The sequence below is a fragment of the Mirounga leonina genome, unplaced genomic scaffold, assembly GCF_011800145.1.
Source record: "Mirounga leonina isolate KUSES-001 unplaced genomic scaffold, KU_Mleo_1.0 Mir_82, whole genome shotgun sequence".
NCBI classification, from domain to species: Eukaryota; Metazoa; Chordata; class Mammalia; order Carnivora; family Phocidae; genus Mirounga; species Mirounga leonina.
Window position 1 is genome coordinate 52,944,363 of NW_023270825.1, and position 21,956 is coordinate 52,966,318.

General features: G+C 35.4%; 1 protein-coding gene across 1 annotated transcript in view; it reads right to left on the bottom strand.

The window, feature by feature from the left end:
* LOC118002545 (nascent polypeptide-associated complex subunit alpha-like) overlaps nt 1-20,298 on the bottom strand; it is a 28,430-nt gene extending 8,132 nt beyond the window's left edge. The window contains exon 1 of the mRNA XM_034993048.1: nt 20,200-20,298. Coding sequence (XP_034848939.1) covers nt 20,200-20,298 — 99 coding nt within the window. The remainder of the gene's footprint in view (nt 1-20,199) is intronic.
* Between the last annotated feature and the right edge of the window lie 1,658 nt (nt 20,299-21,956).

Below are 21,956 nucleotides of genomic sequence, written 5' to 3' on the forward strand. Positions count from 1 at the left end.
CTCCTCCTCCTCCTCCTCCTCCTCCTCCTCCTCCTCCTCCTCCTCCTTCTTCTTCTTCTTCTTCTTCTTCTTCTTCTTCTTCTTCTTCTTCTTCTTCTTCTTCTTCTTTTTTTTACATAAAATGTATTATTTTTTTCAGAGGTACAGGTCTGTGATTCAACAGTCTTAAACAATTCACAGTGCTCACCATAGCACATACCCTCCCCAATGTCTATCATCCAGCCACCCCATCCCTCCCACCCCCACCACTCCAGCAGCCCTCAGTTTGTTTCCTGAGATTAAGAATTCCTCATATCAGTGAGGTCATATGATACATGTCTTTCTCTGATTGACTTATTTCACTCAGCATAATACCCTCCAGTTCCATCCACGTTGTTGCAAATGGCAAGATTTCATTCCTTTTGATGGCTGCATAATATTCCATTGTATGTATACACCACATCTTCTTTATCCATACATCTGTCAATGGACGTCTTGGCTCTTTCCACAGTTTGGCTATTGTGGACATTGCTGCTATAAATATCAGGGTACATGTACCCCTTCGGGTCCCTCCATTTGTATCTTTGGGGTAAATACCCAGTAGTGCAATTGCTGGGTCATAGGGTAGCTCTATTTTCAACTTTTTGAGGAATCTCATACTGTTTTCCAGAGTGACTGCACCAGCTTGTATTCCCACCAACAGTGTAGGAGGGTTCCCCTTTCTCAGCACCCCTGCCAACATCTGTCATTTCCTGACTTGTTAATTTTAGCCATTCTGACTGGTGTGAGGTGGTATCTCATTGAAGTTTTCATTTGGACTTCCCTGATGCCGAGCAATGTTGAGCACTTTTTCATGTGTCTGTCGGCCATTTGGATGTCTTCTCTGCAAAAATGTCTGTTCATGTGTTCTGCCCATTTCTTGATTGGATCATTTGTTCTTTAGGTTTTGAGTTTGTTAAGTTCTTTATAGATTTTGGATACTAGCCCTTTATCTGATATGTCATTTGCAAATATCTTCTCCCATTCTGTTGGTTGTCTTTTGGTTTTGTTTACTGTTTCTTTTGCTGTGCAAAAGCTTTTTATCTTTTTTTTTTTTAAGATTTTATTTATTTGTGAGACAGAGAATGAGACACAGAGAGCATGAGAGGGAGGAGGGTCAGAGGGAGAAGCAGACTCCCTGCTGAGCAGGGACCCCAATGTGGGACTCGATCCCGGAACTCCAGGATCATGACCTGAGCCGAAGGCAGTCGTTCAACCAACTGAGCCACCCAGGCGCCCTAAAAGCTTTTTATCTGGATGAAGTCCCAATAGTTCATTTTTACCCTTGCTTCCCTTGCCTTTGGCAATGTTTCTAGGAAGAAGTTGCTGCAGCTGAGGTTGAAGGGTTTGCTCCCTGTGTTCTCCTCTAGGATTTTGATGGACTCCTGTCTCACATTGAGGTCTTTCAACCATTTGGAGTCTATTTTTGTGTGTGGTGTAAGGTAATGGTCCAGTTTCATTCTTCTGCATGTGGCGTCCAATTTTCCCAACACCATTTATTGAAGAGACTGTCTTTTTTCCATTGGACATTCTTTCCTGCTTTGTCGAAGATTAGTTGACCATAGAGTTGAGGGTCCATTTCTGGGTTCTCTATTCTGTCCCATTGATCGAGGTGTCTGTTTTTGTGCCAATACCATACTGTCTTGATGATGACAGCTTTATAATAGAGCTTAAAGTCCAGAATTGTGATGCCACCAGCTTTACTTTTCTTTTTCAACATACCTCTGGCTATTCGGGGTCTTTTCTGGTTCCATACAAATTTGAGGATTGTTTGTTCCATTTCTTTGAAAAAAGTGGATGATTTTTTTTATTCTTATGTTAATCCCCATACATTACATCATTAGTTTTAGATGAAGTGTTCCATGATTCATTGTTTGTGCATAACACCCAGTGCTCCATGCAGAATGTGCCCTCCTCAATACCCACCACCAGGCTAACCCATCCTCCCAACCCCCTCCCCTCTAGAACCCTGATTGTTTTCAGAGTCCATCGTCTCTCATGGTTCGTCTACCCCTCCGATTTCCCCTGCTTCGTTCTTCCCCTCCCGCTACCTTCTTCTTCTTCTTTTTTTTCTTAACACATATTGCATTATTTGTTTCAGAGGTACAAATCTGAGATTCAACAGTCTTGCACAATTCAAAGCACTTACCAGAGCATATACCCTCCCCAGTGTCTATCACCCAGTCACCCCATCCCTCCCACCCCACCCCCCACTCCAGCAACCCTCAGTTTGTTTCCTGCAATTAAGAATTCCTCATATCAGTGAGATCATATGATACATGTCTTTCTCTGTTTGACTTATTTCACTCAACATAATACCCTCCAGTAAAAGTGGATGATATTTTGATAGGGATTGCATTAAATGTGTAGATTGCTCTAGGTAGCATTGACATCTTCACAATATTTGTTCTTCCAATCCATGAGCATGGAATGTTTTTCCACTTCTTTGTGTCTTCCTCAATTTCTTTCATGAGTATTTTATAGTTTTCTGAGTACAGATTCTTTGCCTCTTTGGTTAGATTTATTCCTAGGTATCTTATGGTTTTGGGTGCAATTGTAAATGGGATCAACTCCTCAATCAGACAACAAAAAGAAATAAAAGGCATCCGAATCGGCAAAGAAGAAGTCAAACTCTCACTCTTTGCAGATAATATGATACTTTATGTGGAAAACCCAAAAGATTCCATCCCAAAACTGCTAGAACTCATACAGAAATTCAGTAAAGTGGCAGGATATGAATTCAATGCACAAAAATCAGTGGCATTCCTATACACCAAAAGTCATATAGCTATGTTTTTAAAGATTTATTTATTTGAGAGAGAGAAAGAGCGCATACATGAGTTGGGGGAAAGGCAGAGAGAGAGGGAGTGAAGCAGACTCTCTGCAGAGTGTAGAGCCCAAAGTGGGGCTGAATCCCACAACCCCCCAGATCAGGACCTGAGCCAAAATTGAGTCAGACACTTAACCAACATGAACCATCCATGCGCCCCTCTCATGTAGCTATTTTTATAATTGTCTCATTTCTTTTATGTATAAAGTACCACACACACACATATATATATATATATATATATATATATATGGCTTTCCATTTCTCCATAAAATTATGGAAAGTGACTGTGTGTGATATTTTAATTTTCATCATTCTTATTTTGTCAAGGAGTGACTCAGTGGGTCATTTCAATCTGGAAACCCACATCCTTCATTTCTGTGAAATTTCCTTACACCACTTAAAAAATTGTCTCTCCTTTTCATAGTTTTTAATTTCCCTATCTGTAATTTCTATTAGTCCAGATATTGAGTCCTCTAAATTGATTTAGTAGATTTTCTTAAGTACTTTCCAATCTTTTCTGCATGTTTTTAGATTTTAGCAAACATCTTTAATATTTTTTTTTTTTAATTTTTCTTTCCAATATATGGATGAATTGTCTTCTCTTGCCCTGAGGTAACTATTTGAAGGTAATTTTGTGAGGTGGTACGTTTTGTATAAAGATTTATTTGTGTTTCCTTATTTATATTTGCTTCTTTCCTAATGCATATTTTTATTTGCTTACTTTCTTTTCTGTTTCATGTGGGTGTGTTTGTCAAATATGTGATGATTATTGATTGTCTACTTATGTTTAATAATTAAAAAAACCCAAAGCAGAAAGCACAGTTTGTGGCTCTTAGTTTGTGTGTGTGTTATTAGCATATGCACTGCAGATTAAAGTGATTATTCTATCTTTAGCATAGAACACTCTTTTTTTATTTGTTTTCCCCTATCCAGCTCCCTTGTCTTTTTGTTGTTGTTGTTGTTCTTTAACTACCAGGAGTTCTGTCCAAGAGTCCTTAGGAGGTAAGGAATGTTGATTTTTTTAATATAAATATTTAAATATATTATGCTATTTTAAACCCTATTATCATGTCCAACCACTATACAAACTGGATAAATTCCTAATTTCTCAGGGATCTTTGTTGGAATATCTACCTTGAATGGATGTCAAGTTTACTTCTTTCTAGTTTTGAAAGTCCATGTATTTTCATTTTTAGAAAGTTGGAACAGAATTTTATAGCCTCCAGTTTCTCATCACCTCTCCCTTGCTCCATAATTGACAAAGATTACCTACTCTATAACATTTATTATATAGATCTGTCAATACAAATTTAAAACCATTCAAACCATTAGATTTTTTTTTTTAAGATTTTATTTATTTGAGAGAGAGAATGCACACAAGCAGGGGGGAGGGGCAGGGGGAGAAGCAAGCTCCCCACCGAGCAGAGAGCCCAATGCAGGGCTCGAACTTGGGACCCGGGGATTATGACCCCAGCCGAAGGCAGACGCCTCACCGACTGAGCTACCCAGGTGCCCCTCAAACCATTAGATTTTAAGTTAAATTATATTTAAGTTATTTAGTTATTTTTATGATTCCCCTACCTATCATGGGATTCAATTAGGTATTATTGTTGTTGTTTTGCTATTATTAGTAGTATTTAGTTCATACTTTTTAAACTGAAAAGAGAAAGCAGGTCTTTGCCATCCATCAGATTGACACTATGACCTTCATTTATGTTTCTTTTTTCTTCTTTTACAACAGTAGTATGTTTGCAAACTTTATTAATTTGAATCTTGAGTCTTCTTCACATCATTTCTTTAGCTCCTTGGTACCCACTTCATCGTCTTTTGTCATGTCTCCTTTTTGTCTCATATAAAGTTGTTAAAAGTCTGAAATGACTGAAAAGTTCTCTATACAAATCAATTAATTTCTCCAGGTATCTCTTCTTTTTCTCACAGCAGTCATTTGAGAAAATACAGCCAGAACTGCTTATTGGATACATTTTCAGCTCTCTTGATTCATAGTTTAGTATTTAATCTGAGAAGTGCTATAATTTACAGATTTCTCTCCATCTTGATAAGAAAAGGGTGTCATAGTGTAATGAAAATGTTATAGATTTGTTTGTTTTAGACAGAACTTAATATAAATTTCAACTCTACCATTTCCTACAAGTTTTCTTCTTTGAGCTTAAATTTTCTCTCCTATAAAAATAAAGATGACAACTCTGGGATTCTTAGAGAAATTCCTAGAGAAAATATCTATGAATGAAAATATCATATGCAGCTTCTAATATAGCAACCAATAAAAACCAGTTAGCATCTCACTTCTATAACCTTGAGATACTTTTATCAGAGTAATGCAGATACAAAGTAAATAGGTGGATGGAGAGGGGGCCATGGATGGCTCAGTCTGTTGAGCATCTGACTTTTGGTTTGGGTTCAGGTCATGATCTCAGGGTCATGAGATTGATCCCCGAGCCAGGCTCCATTCCCGGCGAGGAGTTTGCTTAAGATTCTCTTCCTCTCCTTCTGCCCCTCCCCTGCTCTTGTACGCTCTCTCTCTCTCAAATAAAATAAACAAAATCTTAAAAAAAAAATATGTGGATGGATAGTTAGATTAATGACTATAAGAAGTGTGACCTGTTTAGAGTGAAAAAAAATTTTAAGTGAACTATTGATGAATTACCAAGGAAGTAACAATTTGGTCTGGATGTAAATCTCTTGCTTAATTGGTAAATGTTATAGTACTGTAACTTATTCTAATGAGAAATCTCAGTGGGAAGACTTTAATAACATAATTATTCTCTCCAATAAAATAACAATTAGCTTGTCTGGTATTGTACTAATTGTTATTGACATAGAGTATTGACAATGCTTAAAATATAAGTGTTGAGTTACTTTAGAAAAAAAAGTCTTATAATAAAACTACAGATACAGAACTGATGATCTTGTTATGCTGAAAACATTTAATCTAAATTTTCTAAACTTCTTTAATTAATAGTATTTATTTTTGTAGTTTTAGATTCACAGAAGAACTGAAAAGTAATATAGAGAGTTTTCATGTGCCCTCCCCACTTGCCTACACACAGATTCCCTTGTTCTTTATATCTTGCATTAGTGTAGTACATTTGTTATAATTAATGAACCAATTTTGATATATTATAACTGACTAAGACTGTAGTTTACATTAAGTTTCACTCTGTACTGTAGGTTCTATGGGTTTTGACAAATGCATGGTGCAACATTTCAATCACTACGATGTCACAGACAGAAGTTTCATCACCCTAAAAATCGGTACTGAACATATTTATCCCCCTTTCCCTCTCCATGAAATCTTGTCAACCATCGTTCTTTTTATTGTCTCTATAGTTTTGCAGAATGCCATATCATTTTAATAATAGTACTCTTCAGATTGTTCAGATTGTTCAGAAGTACCCTTCTGTTCTTTCAACAGAAAATACACGGTTAAGATTACTCTATGTCCTATTGTGGCTTGATGGGTCATTTTTTATTGTGGGATAATATTCTGTTGTATAGGTGTACCAAAATTTTGTTTATTCATTCACTTATTGAAGGCCATCTTAGTTGCTTCCTATTTTTCACAATTATGAATAAAGCTGCAATAAACATTAGTGTGCAGGATTTTTTGAACATAGTTTTCCAACTCATTTGGATAGATACATAGAAGAGAGACTGCTGGATTATATAATAAGAAAATATTTAGCTTTATAGGAAGCTGCCAGATTATATTCCATGGTGGCTGTGCCATTTACATTTTCCACTAGCAATGAATTTGTTGCTCAGCATCCTCACCAGCATTTGGTATTGTCAGCGTTTTCTTGATTTTTTTAATTTTTGGCATTCTGATGAATGTATATTGATATCTATGGTTGTTTTAATTTGCATTTATCTAATGATATATGACATTGAATGTCTTTTCAAATGATTATTGGACATCTGCATATCTTCTTTGATGAGGCATCTATTACACTCTTTTGCCTATATTTTCATTGTATTGTTTCTTTTCTTACTGTTGAGTTTCAAGAGTTTGTCATATACCTTGGATATAAGTCTTTCATTAGGTCTGTGTTTTTACAACTATTTTTCCCAATTGTCATCTTTTCATTTTCTTAAAAGTGTCTTTTGCAGAGCACATATCCTTAATTTTAATAAAGTCTAATAACTTTTATTCTTATGGATCCCCTTTGGTTTTGTATTTTAACTATTCATCAAACCCAAAGTCACCTATATTGATTCTTATGTTATTTTCTAAAAGTTCAGTAGCTTTGTATTTTACATTTTTACGTGTAGGTCTATGGTCCATTTTGAGTTAATTTTGGGGAAAGATGTAAGGTCTGGTTTAGGTTCATATACTGGGGTATTTGGACATCCAGTTTTTTCTTTTTCTTTTTTTTTTTTTAAACATTTTATTTATTTATTTGACAGAGAAAGACACAGCGAGAGAGGGAACACAAACGGGGAGTGGGAGAGGGAGAAGCAGACTCCCTGCCGAGCAGGGAGCCCGATGCGGGACTCAATCCCGGGACTCCAGGATCATGACCTGAGCCGAAGGCAGTCGCTTAACCAACTGAGCCATCCAGGTGCCCCTGGACATCCAGTTTTTTCAATATCATTTGTTATAAGCCTATTTTGTTCTCATCGACTTGTCTGTGTTCCTTTGTAAAAGATAAACGGATTCTATTTGTGTGGGTTTATTTCTGGGCTTCTATTCCATTTCATTGGCCTATATTTTTTGACTACATATATTTTATTTTATTTCAAGTTTTAGTGAGATATAAATGACCTATAACACTATATAAATTTAAGGAGTATAGCACAATGATTTGAATTACATATATTGTGAGACCTTCATGTTTATACTTAATATCATGCTGTATTGATTTCTATACTTTCATATTAAGCCCTATAATTGGTATTGTCAGTTCCCTAAATTTGTTTTTCTTCTTCAGTGTTGTGTGGCTCTTTTGGATCTTTCATCTTTGGATATAAATTTTAGAATCAGTTTGTTGATATCCATATAACAACTGTTGTGAGTTGGATTATATTGCATGGAATCTATAGATTGAGTTGGGAAGAATTGACATCTTAAAGATATTGAGTCTTCCTATTTATACACATGGAATATCTCTCCATTTATTTAGACCTTCTTACATTTCTTTCATCACAGGTTTGTAGTTTTCTGTATGTAGATCCTGTAGATATTTTGTTATATTTATACCTAAGTATTTCATTTTCTTGATACTAATATAGATTTTAATGTTCTTAATTTCAAATTCCTATTGTTTGTTTTTGGTATGTAGAAAAACAATTTACTTTTGCAGACTAACCTTTGCAAGTTAACTTGTGATAATTGCCTGTAATTTCAAGGAGGTATTTTTTGTCAGTTCTTTAGGATTTTCTTCATACATAATCATTTTATCTATGAACAAAACAGATTTCTTTCTTTCTAATCTGCATGTCTTTTATTTCCTTTTTTGTAGTCTGCATTAGCTAGACTTCTAGTACAATATAGAATAGGAGAGCTGACAGGAAATATCCTTTCTTTGTTCCCAAATTAGGGGAAAGCACTCAGTTTCTCACTATCAAGTATGATGTTGGCTGTGTAGGCCTTGTGTAGGGTTGGTTTTTTTTTTTTCTTTCCCTTCAGTTGCGGAAGTTTCCCTGTATTCCTAAATTCCTGGGAGTTTTTTGTTTGTTTGTTTGTTTTTTATTATGTTATGTTAATCACCATACATTACATCATTAGTTTTTGATGTAGTGTTCCATGATTCATTGTTTGCATATAACACCCAGTGCTCCATGCAATACGTACCCTCCTTAATACCCATCACTGGGCTTACCCATCCCTCCAACCCCCTCCCCTCTAGAACCCTCAGTTTGTTTGTTTGTTTTTTTATCATGAAAACATTGTTGAATGCTTTTTCTGTATCTATTGATGTTTTTCTTCATTAGCCTGTTAATGTGATAGATTACATTAATTCATATTCAAAAGTTGAACTAGTTTTGCATAGCGGAAATAAATCCCCTTGGGCTGTGGTGTAAAATTCTTCTTATATATTGTTAGATTCAATTTGCTAATATTCTGTTGAGAAATTTTTATTTTATGTTAATGAGATAATATTAGTAGCTTTCTTCTAAGGTCTCTTTCTGGCTTTGATATTAGGGTAATGTTGGGAAGTCTTCATTTTACTTCTTTTTTATAAGAAAGTATTGTAGAGAGTTGGTATAATTTCTTCCTAAAATATTTGGTAGAATTCACTAGTGAAACCATAAGGTATGGTGTTTTCTTTATTGGTAGGTTATTAACTATCGATTTAAATTCTTTAACAGAGATAGGTCTATGCAGATTATCTATTTCTCCTATGTGGATTTTTATAGTTTATGTCTTTCAAGAAATTGGTCAATTTCATCTGAATTAGCAAATGTGTGGGCATAGAATTGTTCATTAATATTCCCTTGCTGTTGTTTTACTATCCATGGATTTAATAGTGATGATTCCTCTTTCATTTATAATATTGGTAATTTGTGTCTTCTCTCTTTTTATCATGGTTAGCCTGGATAGAACCTTGTCAATTTTTTTTTATCTTTTCAAAGAAGCAGCTTTTATTTTCCTTATTTTCTCTATTGTTTTCCTGGCTTCAATTTAATTAATTTCTGTTCTGATTTTTAATACTCTTTAAAAATTTTCTTGCTTAGGTTTATATTGCTCTTCCTTCCCTAGTTTCCTATGGTAGAGACTGAAATTATTAATTTAATTTTTTAATTTTTAATTTTAATTACAGTATAGTTAAGATACAGTGTTATATTAGTTTCAGGTGTACAATATAGTGATTGAACAATTCTATATATCACTCAGTTCTCACCAAATTAAGTGTATTCTTAATCCCCATCACCTATTTCACCCATCCGCTGACCCACCTCCTATCTGGTAATCATCAGTTCTCTATATTTAAGAATCTGTTTCTTGGTTTGTCTCTCTCTCTTTTTTTCTTTGTTTGTTTCTTAAATTCCACATATGAGTGAAGTCAGATGGTATTTGTCTTTCTCTGATTTATTTCGCTTAGCATAATATACTCTGGCTCCATCCATGTCATTACAAATGGCAAGATTTCATTCTTTTTATGGCTAATATTCCATTATATATATTTTATAAAGAGGTGATATATATATACACATATATATAATAGACATATTTTCTATATAAAATATATATTTTGTAAATATAAATTATATTTTTCTATATTGTATATAAAATACATATTTTATAAAATAGATGAAATTCTTAATGGGATAGGTCAAAGGAAAAAAGAAATCAGAAATAAATTTTACTGAATAAAATAAATCAGGGAAAGCTATTAAGAATGAGATTAAAAGTCTGAAATTTAGACAAAAGTATAAAATTGCTAGAAAAATAAAATTTGACAATCAACTCAAAGAAAAATAGAAATATCACCAGATAGAAATGTTTTTAAATACATTTTCAAGGAATGCATGTCTTCAATCCCCCATTTATTTTTTCCTGGATGATAGAAAAAGAATAGTTCTCCTCAAATAATTGTGTGAAGCTATTCAAACCTTAAATTCAAAATACTAAGGAAATAAAATGATAGGGCAACTTTTAAATTATAGGCCATAATTCAGAATCTTATAAAGAAAATATATCATATCCAAATTAGATTTACCTTAGGGATGCAGGGATAGTACCCTTAGGATATCAATTTAACATGTTATCAGATTAAAAGGGGAAAGCCATAGTGTAATCTTTTTTTTTTTTTCCGGTTTTATTTATTTATTAGAGAGAGAGCGAGCGAGAGGGAGGGAACACAAGCAGGGGGAATGGCATGCAGAGAGAGAGGGAGAAGCAGGCTCCCCTCTGAGCAAGGAGCCGGATGCTAAGCGATGCGGGATGGGACTTGAGCTGAAGGCAGACGCTTAACTGAATGAGCCACCCAGGTGCCCCAATGTAATCTTAATCGATACAGGAGAAAGAAAGAAAAAAATATCGTTATCCATTTATTTTTTTAAATTAGGAAACATAGAAGTGAATATCCTTAATTAGAAAGGCTAAAAATAAAAACTTTCAACTTTCTATATGTTGAACCTTTTAACTCAAAAATCAGTAACTATATACAAACATGCCAACTATCATCCCTTTTAATCAACATCATACTACAGGTCCTAATCAGTTCAGTAAGATAAGCTGGAGACATAAGGATTAAAAAGAAAGAAACAGAATCCTCATTATTTACAAATAATATGATTGTCCGCATTGAAATACTATTCAGGAAAATATTTTTTTTAAAAGAGTAGCAAATGATATATGAAATAAATAGCATTTCTAAGCATGAACAATAAGAATTCTATTTATACTTAAGTGCTTTACATCTTTATTGCTAGTGTTTATTTTTCAAATTAATATTTTAAGAAAAAATATGTAAAACCTCTCCAGAGAATATTTTAAAACCTCATGAAAAACATTGAAGATAATATATATATTTGGATAGGAGTGGTCAATATTTTAATAATCTCAGTCCTCAAACAGATCTATATATATATAATTATTTGCAGTAAAATTGTCAACAAGGTATTTTCATGAAATATTGATAAAATATATGTGGATGCAGAACCTAAAATCCACTTGAAAAAGAACATGAAAGGTGAATTTTCCTACAGATACTTAGACATGTTATCAACATACAGTGATTCACATAGTGAGTTGTTTGTGCTATAATTATGTGGATTTATTTATTTTTATATAAATAAATTAGGATATAGATGTATTTATTTATGTCAGGATATATATACATATATATTTATATAAATCATATAAATCAGGATAAAACTATATACACATTTATGTAAGAATATATAAATTGACAAATGGGCTGGAGGGGCAAGGCCAAACTGTGTATGTATGTGTGTGTGTGTGTTTGTGTGTGTGTGTTTAATAAATTTCTTTATTGTCTATAAGCCACTCAGTCTACAGTAATTTGTTATAGCAGCCCAAACTACGCTACTGGGTAACATGCATCATTTCCGCCCCTTTGTGACTAGCGTGACCAATTCTATTTAAAAGTATAGTTGTGTAACATGGATCGTAGTGTTGCTGCACCCTTAAAGCTGCAGTCAAAATTCTGTTTCTTTTGTGTTCATGGTAAAAATACAATTGCATTGTCAGGCACATGGTATAGAAAGATAGATGACCCAGGAAGGGCAGAAGCTGCTCAATTTCCGCTACTCATTGATTGCCAGACAGTTATGTTTACTTGGTACTGAGGCTATTAAGAAATAAATTTCTGATTCCATGTCCTGCATCCAGTCTTTATTCAGATATATGGACAGTTAGGGTTAGGGTCAGATTGGCTAGTATTCTACACATTGTAAATAGTGCCTTCCCTATGAAAGAGCAAGAAAAGATTCTTAGTATATGTGTTATCCTCAGAAAACTCTATTTCTTGGTATCAATAAGTGTAGTACCATTAATTACACTTCCTTACAGTCTTATTTGTATAAAGAAACAGTTAATTAGTTTGCTAATGAACTGGATTCTTTCCCAAGGTTTCTAATTTCTATTTGCCAATCTACTATCTTATTCACACTCATTGTTTAAAGAATGATAATGGGGGGGCTAAAAATATGAACTTTGGAGATGACTTGATATAGTGTGATAATTTCCCACACCAACACCTACAAAATATTTGTGTGTGTGTGTGTGTTTTTTTTCCCGATCAACCATGATTCACCAATAGAGTGGTTAATTCTCAAGGTACTCACAGTAAATTCTCATCCAGAGAGCTCGCCTTATTAATTTTCTAAAGAAACCAAGATGTCTGTGTTGATCAGTATTTTACCTTGCCTAGGCTGTTCATTAATGTCAATACAAAAGTTCATGAGCTGTAAAATCCTGAGGTTACAATTAAGCAGCTATTAGAATTGTACCTTCTGACCTAAAGTAAAAGGCTCTTAGAGTAAATTACTCTCTTGCATATCATTGCTTAGTGGTTCCAGAGTGATTATTTGTTACTATTTTTACTATTTTATAAAATCACATGAAATCCTCTTCACATTTTTTATTACTTTCCTTGCAGTAAACTCGGGGGGAAAAAACACCTTCAGTCTGAATGGAATTTGTTATTTTTCATCCTCTGAAGATTTAAACTTCAATTGATTTTTTTCTTTCAGTACAGGGGGAAAGATGCACTTTCTATCTCAAAACATTCTCTTTACTGTTTTTCTAGGCACCATTTTTTCTTGTAGAAATAAAAACAAGATGAGGGGTACTTTGTCTTTTTGTATTTGAATTGATGTATTCAGTTGCTTTTTTTTTTTTGCTCTTGACCAAAGACCAAGCTATGATTTCAATATGCAGGACAAAGAATGTCAGAAATGTTATGGAGATTTCCTACTAAATGATCAAGACCCACTTCTAAGTCCTTTTATCAATTTGTTGTTGTTATTCTCAGTGAATGCTTAGATATTTTCTTCCTTTGACATTTCCTAGGTTTGTGAGTGTAAATCTGCTATTGCTTGTTGTCTTAAAGAAATGACATAGCCTCCATTTCTGTCTGTCTTTGAATAGGCCAGCAGCCAGTAAATGGACCAGCATCTTCCCACATTTTGTTATTAGACCCTCCTGTACTGTGTAATAGAAATGGGGTTGGTTATACAATAAACCCATTTTCCACATATCCTCAAACCCTAAACTGCATTGGCTTACTTGCTATAAGTCCCACACGGATACTGAAATTACACTAGGTTACAAAGGACTTATACTCTACCTGAGTATCATGTTATCTGCCATGTAAATAGAATACTGTCCATCTTACATGTTGCTAACCTAGGCTTGTGTTTGGTGTGTGCTGCAATCTTTTGGGTTAATTGGAACTCCATTTTTGGTAACTATATCATACTGATTGTACTAGTTAGGATAACTGGTAGCTAGAGCAATATAGACCCCATACCGCGGAATGCCTCAAACACAGTGCATGTTTATTTTTCATTCGTATAATAGTTGCAAATAGATGGTAGTGGTTTTTGTGTGGTTTTTGTTGTGATGATTCAGGGACTCAGTATGTTTCTGTATTTTTGCTTCACCATGGCCTAGGGCAACACTGTCCTATAGAACTCTCTGCAATGATGGATCTGTTTTATAATGGTAGTAGCCACCACTTTTGTGGCTTTTGAGCCCCTGCAATGTGGCTAGTGTGGCTGAGGAACTAACTTATAATTATATTTTATTTTCAGTAATTCAAATATAAATAGCCATATGTGGCTAGTGGCTATTTTATTAGACAGTGTAAATCTAGAGTTTTATTGGTGCTGTCTCTATCTAGCTGGAAGAAGGAGTAGGAGGGTATAGAGGAAACATTGCCACTTCATAAAAGCCTTGATCTGAAAAAGCCACATATAAGTTCTACTCAGAATTTATTGCCTAGGGCTCAGTAACCTGGACATATATGATTGAAAGAAAGCTAAAAAGAAAGGAAGGAAGGAAGCAAGCAAGCAAGCAAGCTAGGAAGCTGAGCAATGCAATCTTGCTATGTGCTTATGAGGAAGGGGAGGAGGGTCACATATACTTCAATGAGCAGCTAGCATACCTGGGCTGCACTGAGCAAAGAAATTTAAGTATCTGAATATAACAATGTAATTTATTTATTTATTTATTTATTTTAGTTAATACTATTACAGAGGAGCCAAAATCCCTTTTTGGTTATATTGACCACCTTAGTGTCAAAGAGAAGAGATGTTGACCTTGTTTAATAAAAACATATTTAATGAATAAATCAGTTAATGATTCACCTGGATACATATTGCCACTGGTCATACGCTAACAGCTCTTATGACCACAGAGAGCAGAAAACAAACTCATTGACTCATGCCTCCTCGATACTAACATGCTTACATGTCATTTGTTATATTTCGTCAGCTCCCTCAGACTCTCCAGTCCCATTGCTCAATGGCATGGATGGTCCAGGTGCCTAATTCTCTCCTGCTGCAACATTTTTCCATTTTATGTTCTTGATTACAATGTGGTTGCTCTGCTTTTTCCTAGCCAGTTTCACAGCTGACTTCTGTCTTCCGTGAGTGCTGACAGTCATGCTTACTCAGACATTTGTTTTTTCGTCAGGTTACTATTTAATGGCCTATACCAATCTGAGTTGACCTTACCAACCCCATGTATTACTGACTTCCGAACACCCATACAGGAAGCTGAGGAGCCTGATGGGGAATTTCATCTTTTAATCTGACATGACTTGGACTCCTTTTCTTTATAGGCTTCCCAAATATTGCTAATAAACACCTGCCAGCACTGATAGTAACTAGCAAACTGTATTCTAAAAATACTTGACAGGACTAGTGTGTAGGTAGATGGGAGTACTTTTCCTAAATTTTTATTAATACATTTCTATCCATCTTGCATTTTTTCCTGCCCTATCTTTATCTGCAAGTAGTATTTCATTAGGGACCTGAATAGAAGAACTTAAAAGAAATACGTCTGTTTAAAAAAAAAGGGGGGGGGGTCACAGGAAATGATCAAAGGTAATATTTTAAACCTTTCCTTTAGGGATACTTTTAAACTGCCAGATTTTTCTTCAGGCATTTTTGAATTGTGTTTCTTAAATGTACCAATGTTGCTTTGTGCAAATACAGAATGAGAGAAAGCTAAATGACAGAAACAGAATAAGGAGATTCCTTGACAGACTCATATACAAAGATTTGTCACTTTCTGACTTTTTCACTTTCTAAAATGTTATAGCTACTCATTTAACTTTTTATAAAAGAATCTTTTTTCTTTCAAACCATTACCAAGGTATTTTTGTTCAGAAGTACCATCTAGAGGACAGAAATTTTAAGATCCCTATGTTATAGTTACCATGGATATTCACACCTCAGAGAAAACAGACTGATACATAAGTCTTCTGATGAGCAAAGACAAGTTAATAGGGTTGGCTTATTATGTAAAGTTCCATACACACAGTATAGTAGTTTTGAATAATTCACTCATCAAATTTTGACATTTGTGTTTAGCTTTTATTATAAAAGTTATCATCTTTATAGCATTAGTTTGTGTTGTATAGACTACTCATTAGCTTATCCAGCCTTGTAAAAGTGTAAAGCATTACAATGAATCTGATAATGACTTGGAAGATAATAATCCTGCCTTACAAGTTGTAGAGTACTCCCATAACCCCACATTTCAGCACTATTAAAATAGTTGAAATATCATAGAAGAAAGGACTAGTATAAAGTAAGAAAATGATTATTGAAATTAATTACCCATAAAATGATTATTTCACTGACTTGATTTGCCCATCAAATACTTATGCATAGTATTTTTCCAGCTTACCCTAGATTTGAGAAATAGAAAGATATCCAAATTCCAACACTTATTCTCCATTTCACCTATTTTATTGCTTCATCATAGTTCCTATTACACTGAATTTAATTTATTTATGTGTATTCTTCTCTAATACACTAGATGACAAGTTGCCTCAGGTAAGGACCGGACACGGAATCTGTTGGGCCTGGATTCAAAGGAGTCAGGTTCAGAGAATATGAAAAAGTTAGGTCACAACTTTTGTGGAGGAGAGAACCAGCACTACCATGATGAGCCTTCCTGGATAAATGAGTAGTTGCTCTCATGTAAGATAAGACATTTCCCAAGATCAAGCCAAACAACTGAACCACGGGCCTGGGGAAAATAATACTACATCCCCTCACACCCTCACATTCCTTAAATGTGGTATATTTGATCATGTACAACCCAATTTACAATATATAGCTGGCTCCCATCTTTTTATGGAAGTAATATTTATCTTCAAATTTGCAAAGATCTATTAGTGAGATAAAAGTGGTGATGGTGTAGGTAACATTTTTGAAATATCATCCAATGTTATTTGTTTCCCAGTATTTCCTTCTATTTCCTAGCCCTTTCCCTATTTAATGAGTTATCTTTTGTTGCCTTGAAAACTAATGGTGTATTGTATGGTGACTAACATAACATAATAAAATTAAATTAAATTAAAAAAAGAAAATTGCATAATAAAATTTAAAAAAGAGCATAAGTCATAGAACACATCAGAAGATCTAGTATTGAAGCCCTAAGCATTATGGCACCAGAGATCCCACGGTTAAAACTAATCAATATTGTCTCTTATCAGAACATGTCAGGCAACCAGATGCTGCATATTAGAGCTAACTTTACTAGAAAACAATATTTTATATGTATTATTGTATATTAGTGGCAAAGAAGTATTCACTGTTGTTCAAAGAAAATGTATAAGTGATCAGGGAAAACAGCATGAAGTCCAAGAATTTGAGTTGGTTATCAAAATTATTAGAGAAGGAGAATAAGTAGGTTGAAAAATAAGATATATTAAATAAAGCTTAAATGGTGGATTGTGGTGGCACCTGGGTGGCTTAATTGGTTGAGCTTCTTACTCTTGGTTTCAGTTCAGGTCATGATCTTGGGGTTGTGGGATCAAGCCCCATGTTGGGCTCCGTACTCCATGGGGAGTCTGATTGAGATTCTTTTCCCTCTCTCTCTCTCCCTCTACTTCTCTCCCCTCCGCAAAAAAATAAATAAATATTTTGAAAAATAGTAGATTGTGGTCAAATTATGGAGGGTTTTGAATCCTGTATAAGATTTTTGCCTTGATCATTGAAAGACTTAGAAAAGTATAAGATGACCAAGTTGAATATAATGTCATTGTAGGTGTGATGGGCATGCAATTTTTCTCCCAAATGGATCTTTTTTTTTCTTTTTCAAGTTTTTATTAATCACAGTTAGTTAACATACAGTGTAATATTAGTTTCAGGAATAGAATTTAGTAATTCACCACTTCCATACAAGACCCAGGCCCCAACACAACATGTGTCCTCCAAAACCTGTCACCCATTTAACCCATCCCCCACCCACCTCTCCTCCAGCAACCCTCAATTTGTTCTTGATAGTTAAGCATCTGTTTCCTGGTTTGTCTCTCTTTTTCCCCCCATGTTCATCTGTTTTTTTTTTCTTAAATTCCACATATGAGTGAAATCATATGGTATTTGTCTTTCTTTGTCTGACTTATTTCTCTTAGCATAATACTTTCTAGTTCCATCCATGACATTGCAAATGGCAGGATTGCATTCTCTTTGATGGCTGAGTAATATTCCATTATAAATATATACCACCTCTTCTTTATCCATTCATCACTCAATGGACATTTGTGTTCTTTCCATAATTTGGCGCTTGTTGATAATGCTGCTATAAACATTGGGGTACATGTATCCCTTTGAATAAGTATTTTTGTGTCTTTTGGGTAAATACCTAGTAGTGCAACTGCTGGTTTATAGGGTAGTTCTATTTTTAATTTTCTGAGGAAGCTCCATGTTGTTTTCCACAGTGGCTGCACCAGTTTGCATTCCCACCAACAGTGCAAGAGGGTTCTCTTTCTCCACATCCTTGCTAACACCTGTTGTTTCTTGTGTTGTTAATTTTAGCCATTCTGACAGGCGTGGGGTGATATTCATAGTTTTGATTTGTACTTCCCTGATGATGAGGGGTGTTGAACATCTTTTCATGTGTCTCCAACTAGATTATTTTTTTAGACTGAAAGTGTCTGTTCTCTTATAGTAGGCAAAACTGAGACCTTCTCAGGCAAACTAGAATGTATGGCCACCCAACTTATAGACCATGGTGTGCACTAGGAATGTACATAAGAGGATAGAAACAGGAAAAGAGAACACTGTTATAATCTAGATATTAAATGTGAGGGGTTGGACTACAGTGATAATGGGATAAATCAAAGTAAGCAATTCAAAGGGACTGTATAGACAAATGGGCAGGATTTGGCATTTGCTTGGTATGGTTATGTGTGAAAATAATGCCTATTTGTGGCTGTATGTCTAGGAGAATATATTACCATTAAATATTAGTAATCCAACCTACTGGGGCGCCTGGGTGGCTCAGTCATTGGGCGTCTGCCTTCAGCTCGGGTCGTGGTCTCAGTGTCCTGGGATCGAGCCCTGCCATCGGGCTCCCTGCTCGGCGGGAGGCCTGCTTCTCCCTCTCCTGCTCCCCCTGCTTGTGTTCTCTCTCTCACTGTCTCTCTCTGTCAAATAAATAAATGAAGTCTTTAGAAAAAAAAAATCCATCCTAATCTCAAATTCAACATGTATCAGAGAAAACAAATTATATGTATATAATGTCATGAAACTCTAATGCAAAATACTATTGAGTTTTACAAAGCAAACTAAAATTCTTTTTTTTTTTTAAAGATTTTTTATTTATTTATCTGAGAGAGAGAATGGGAGACAGAGAGCATGAGAGGGGGAGGATCAGAGGGAGAAGCAGACTCCCCGCTGAGCAGGGAGTCCAATGCGGGACTCGATCCAGGGACTCCAGGATCATGACCTGAGCCGAAGGCAGTTGCTTAACCAACTGAGCCACCCAGGCGCCCCGCAAACTAAAATTCTTAACTAGACAGTGAACGGAAAGGACTATGTTGTATTCCTTTTTTAATCCCCAGAATCTAGTTCAGTCTTTGGCACATAGTAGGTACTTCACTGATATTATTTTGGTCATCCTTAAAAGGAAACTTCTATTTAAAACTGCTTTTACTGTTCTTTAGCCTAGGAAATAAATTATAATACTCTTTATAAGGGTTGCTGGAGAACAATTTTACTGTGAAAACAATTCAGTTTGCAAACCTTATCCAAAAGCTCAATGCCCCTGGTACATCATTAGAGGAGTGAATAATATCCATTTTTAATAAATGAAATAAAGCCACCTGGTGTCTTTACTAAATCAGGATAAATGACAAGCCTATGGGATAGCAGAGATCAATTAACTAGTTTGATATTGTTTTAGCCCACCCAATAATTATGACAAAAATACCATGAAATCAATAGTATAATTATTAATGCCTTTAATTCATCTAATTTTATTTTGAATGGGAAATCAACAAGAAAAACAATTGTTTCATCAAACCATTGATGCAAAAATAGATGACTTGGCAAACCCTGATTCTTTGCTTTGAGATTCTTTGATTTGAGATAAAGGATTTATGTGGGAGAATAAACCTGATTTTCATGGCTTTGGTTAACATTATTTTTAGAGGAAAGAAGCTCATCTACTAACTTAATAAAACAAAGCCTCTCACTGGCTAACAAAAATAATTCAAAGTTCCTGCATATTATAGACATCTTTTGTATTTGGCAGTTATCTTCTTAAAGTAGTACGTTTATGACTTACTGTTATACAGTTACGGATATATATATATATAGGACATATGGAAGGCTCAACTTGATCCTTCTTAGAGGAAGAAAAATATTGATAAAATGACTATGGAATGAGAATTCACTTTCACTATGACCACCTTAATCATTAGAAAGTACTGAGTTTCTGGAGAGCTTTTGTGCCAACTTCGTAGCCTCTTGCCTTCACCACCTATTTCAGCCATGTTGCATTGGGTCTGTGCAGTCTTTCACAAACTTTGCACAGGTTAACCTGATTGCACCTTGCTTTGGTATCCCCTGCACCTTGCACTTCTTGCCCCAGGGCTTCTCTGAAGACAGTATAGGAAGCCAGCTGAGAAGCCTGCAGGAATTGCTTGATCCTCTTGAATGAATTATTTGGAAGAGTGGGAGAGTTAATACTCCACAGGCAACACTTTATCCAAGGAGGATAGGAGCCAACAGATATATGCTTCCTTTATTTGTCCTGAGTGGATACTTCTTTTTTTTTTTTTTTTAAGATTTTATTTATTTATTTGACAGAGAAAGAGAGAGCACAAGTAGGCAGAGTGGCAGGCAGAGGGAGAGGGAGAGGCAGTCTCTCCGCTGAGCAGGGAGCCAGACGTGGGGCTCAATCCCAGGACCCCAGGATCATGACCTGAGCCGAAGGCAGCCGCTTAACCAACTGCGCCACCCAGGCGCCCCCTGAGTGGATACTTCTGAGATACATTTCATAAGGCTCCTCAGAAGGTTTTGGTAGCATTGACTGCTGGTATCCATAAGTGTAGCCAGCATCATAACCATACTTATATTGGCTTTCACTCCTTTTCACCAACTCCCTAGCATTACAAAAACAAACAAACAAAAATCCCCCAGAAAACCACCTTACTATAGGTCTTGGTCTCAGGCTCTGCTTTTGGTGAGAGGGTTAATATAGGAAATAGCCCTAGCTCCACTAGTCCTCCCATATATCTCATTACTAAGAAACATCTAGATTGATAGAACTATAGATTGACCTCATAAAGTTTCAGCTAAGATGCCAGGTCAGTGACTACAACTGAGGGTTGGAGCTCTGTCTCCTAGAATGTGGTATCAATGTTGAACCAATGAATGATATGGCATGCTACATCCAAAACAAAACAAAACAAAACAAAAAACCCACTTATCTGGAAACCAAAAAGTGGATGTAGGGTGGGCTCCATTCATCCTAATTTCTCTTGGTCTGCACTTGCAGCAACCATGGCCTCAAAAAGGCAAGGCAATTGAGGGATTCCTTGAAGGATGATGTTCTGAGTTGTATCAACAGACAAAACAAAAACACTGAACCAGCTGATATGAGAAATGAAAAATCAGGAAATCTGGGGCGCCTGGGTGGCTCAGTCGTTAAGCGTCTGCCTTTGGCTCAGGTCATGATCCCGGGGTCCTGGGATCGAGCCCCGCATCGGGCTCCCTGCTCTGTGGGAAGCCTGCTCCTCCCTTTCCCACTCCCCCTGCTTGTGTTCCCTCTCTCGCTGTGTCTCTCTCTGTCAAATAAATAAATAAAATTAAAAAAAAGAAGAAGAAAAATCAGGAAATCTAGAAAGCATAGTAGAGAAGGATGAGAGGAATATGGTGAATATCAATTAAGGCCTCAGGGTAACTTGCAGGATCAGGGACTATAATTAGTTATAATAATTATCTCTTATGAAATCTCATAAAATTTGAATCTGGCTGAAAGGGATTATAGGATGGATTGGGATTAATGGAAAACATATATATATATATGTATATACATACACATACACAAACATATCTGAATGGGACACAAAGTGGGTTGTATAAAAAACTTTTTTTTTTTTAAGATTTTATTTATCTGACAGAGAGAGACACAGTGAGAGAGGGAACA